Consider the following 3,310-nt stretch of genomic DNA (forward strand, 5'->3'; position numbering starts at 1 on the left):
AATATTGGGTCTTTTTTTAAAGAAACATCGTCTGGAGACACACGCATGTCAATATATTATTATAATATTCATTTTATAAATTAATATAAAGATATGAAGATCTTGTGTGATTTTTTTTGTGATAGTAACCACCTGACTGACAACTTTACAGTTTTATTTAGACATATTTTTTTCTGATGGAATTACCAGAAAATTTCTCAGTAAGGGTGCAGACATTAGACGTACTTAAAATAAAAAATAAATGCATTTTAAAAGTAAAAGTAGTAGTCAAATGGTAACTAAATATAACATGCCAGTAGAATGCTAAAGCAAGATCATCTGTAATATAACAGCCTCATAGTTACAGCTTTGTTTTAAATTGATTACAAAACATCCTTTAGAATGAATGAATCTTTAATTCGAAGACTCAGGTCATCAGGTAGGTTTGAGGTAGTTATACAGACTTTTCAAACCACCTTGTAAAACTTCCTGAATAGGTTTTACAAGTGGGTTGTGCACAATATGCAGTCCCTTATCAAGCGGGTGGCGAGCGAGCTTCTCCAGGTTTCTCAGCAGGTACATCTCCTCAGGAACGCTCTGCAGGTCATTGAAGTCCAAGTTCAAGAGTTCCAGCCTCGTCAGACGGCACAATGTCCTGGGAAGCCCATGAAGATAATTCTGCTCTACAATCAGGATCTTCAAGTCGACCAGGTCCTGGATCTTATCAGCGATGTTCTCCAGACGGTTGTTGGCCAGGTGTAGGAAGACGAGGCTCTTCATGGCGTACACGCACGCTGGGATGTGCTCGATCCTATTGTGGCCGAGGTTGAGTTTGGTGAGTTTCTTCAAGTTGGATAGACCGTTTGGAAGCCCCGTCATCTGATTATTGGCCAGACTCAAGACCTCCAGGCTGGTACAGTTGCCCAGCTCTTCGGGAACTTCATTTAGGAGGTTCCTGTGCGCGAATAGCACGCGAAGGTTCCGAAGTTTTCCGATCTCTGGAGGAAGACTGACCAGTTTGTTGCCCCACAGATTGAGGACCTCTAGGTTCTCAAGGGATCCCAGGCCTGACGGGAGAACTGACAAACTGTTTAGGGACAAATTGAGTTTATGAAGTTCTTGGAGTTCCCACAACTCCACCGGCGTTTCTTCAAGACCCTTCATGGCCAGGCTGAGGGTGCTGTAACCCAAGTGTCTGGTTGTATGTTTGCGAATTCGGTCGACCGAGGAGAAATTCTCCACACAGCTGGCTTTTCGTCGCATCAGTCTTCTTGAGTCTTCTGGGTTGGACCTCCGTCCGTTGGTTCTCGATGTTACATCGCCGGCTGCATGCTGCTTCGCAATGCTTTGTCTCAGGAGAAACATTGACAAGTGGTTTATGTTGATCTTTCTGTTGAGTTATTTTTTGTATGATATACGGCTAGTGATGTTCGTCTATCTCAACCTCATCAATGTAGTTATGAGCTGTAACAGTTTCTTTTCTGGTTAAGGTTTAGTATCTCTCTCTCTCTCTCTTTCTCTCTGTGAGCAGCTGTCATGGTCACTACAGCTTTGTTTTGAGCCCTTGTAATTCAGCTCAGTAATGGAATAACTGAAAGTTATTAAGACAGTGTCTATATCCACACCCAAACACAGTTATAGTCTTGTATGTCTCTATTAGTAGACATGTATTTGAGTATTTGTCCATACGCCTACAGTATATATATATATATATATATATATATATATATATATATAACATCCAGCTTCATATTCACAGGACACATGATCTCCGGCCTGCATTATAAGTGAGGTACAGTTAAGCCAATGGGTCGTCATATTTTCCATGGTAATCTCATTGATAATCCCCAGTGAGACCTTTAAAAGAGAAGCATTAACCTCATGTCTAACTTTATACATTGTGATGAACTAACACAGAGAAGCATAATATGATTGAGAGACACAAAAGAAGAAAAGAGAGAGAGAGAGAGAGAGAGAGAGAGAGAGAGAGAGAGAGAGAGAGAGAGAGAGAGAGAGAGAGAGAGAGAGAGAGAGAGGTATTTGTACTTACTGCATGTATAATTTGATGCAGAAATAAACTAGCTAATAGACCAACTGTATAGTATTGTATACAAGTGTTTAATATCGGTATCAGCATCGGTATCGGCCAGAAGTTGTCTGTTTAAATCGGTATCGGCCCAAAAAAATCCTATCGGTGCATCCCTACTCTTTACAATAGTCATTCTAAAGCTAGAAGTATAGTTCCGTTTTCACGCATACGCAAGGGTCCATGTGCTTCTGACTGTGCACTTACCTTCGCTTACATGTAAAAAAACAAACTATATTTTGGGCTTAAAGGGCCGTTCATACTTTAAGAATAACAAAAATGTTAACAATGATGATAACTAGCGCCAACACCATCGGACAATAACGAGAACTTTGCAGTATGGATGCAAATTATTTACTTTTAATGACATTAACTAATATTGTAGATTACCTTAATAAAAACGTTTGTCATTAAAAATGTAAATATGATGTCCTTATTGCATGTACAGCAGCTATAACCAGCAGATGTCCTCAGCTAAATAGTGAATCTAGTTTGTGTAATCTATCACCTCATCTATTAATTTAGTAGAATATATATATATTACGTAGTCAACTTCATTGCAACTGCAACAACGCTTTGGATACCTGAGGTCATTTTATCTTATGGACCTCGGCGATTAGCTTCTCCCCACTGTCATTTGTCATTTCAAATATGCGCAAATATTAAATTCGAAAAAATTGGATTGGCTGTCAATGGTTTATCGTTCGCATTCGATTTATCGTAAAAGCATTCAAAAAGATACAAACAATAGAAACAATATTGTTTCTTGTACATTTATTGGGTAACACTTTACAATAAGGTTCATTAGTTAACAGTAGTTAATGTATTAACTAACTTGAACAAACCATGAGCAATACATTTGTTACATTATTTATTCATCTTTGTTAATGTTAGTTAATAAAAATGTAAGCTTTAATTGTTTGTTCATGTTAGTTCAGAGTGCATTAACTAATGTTAACAAGATTTTAATAAAGTATTAGTAATTGTTGAAATTAACATTAACAAAGATGAATAAATGCTGTATAAGTGCAGTTCATTTTTAGTTAAAGGCTCTCTAAGCGAATATGTTCGACGTCACTTGTTGTTGATATTTGAACTGTTTTCAAACAAACGGAGCGTAGCTAACTCCTCCCCCTCCCTTCCGTGCTTTCGTGAACGCGACCAACCCCCATCCCCAAATCCTTCTTGGCGTTTATTGGCTGTAAAACTTTGTTTTGTTTCGTGGTGCAGGTTTGGCCACTGTGT

At 38.4% G+C, this 3,310-nt stretch overlaps 1 protein-coding gene across 1 annotated transcript; it reads right to left on the bottom strand.

Annotated features, from left to right (window-relative positions):
• LOC135753250 (uncharacterized) lies at positions 1 to 1,538 on the bottom strand. Its single transcript, XM_065271280.1, has one exon. The coding sequence runs from the start codon at positions 1,342 to 1,344 to the stop codon at positions 415 to 417; it is 930 nt and encodes a 309-aa protein (XP_065127352.1). The 5' UTR covers positions 1,345 to 1,538; the 3' UTR covers positions 1 to 414.
• Positions 1,539 to 3,310: the final 1,772 nt, after the last annotated feature.

Source organism: Paramisgurnus dabryanus, chromosome 6, assembly GCF_030506205.2.
Source record: "Paramisgurnus dabryanus chromosome 6, PD_genome_1.1, whole genome shotgun sequence".
NCBI lineage: Eukaryota > Metazoa > Chordata > Actinopteri > Cypriniformes > Cobitidae > Paramisgurnus > Paramisgurnus dabryanus.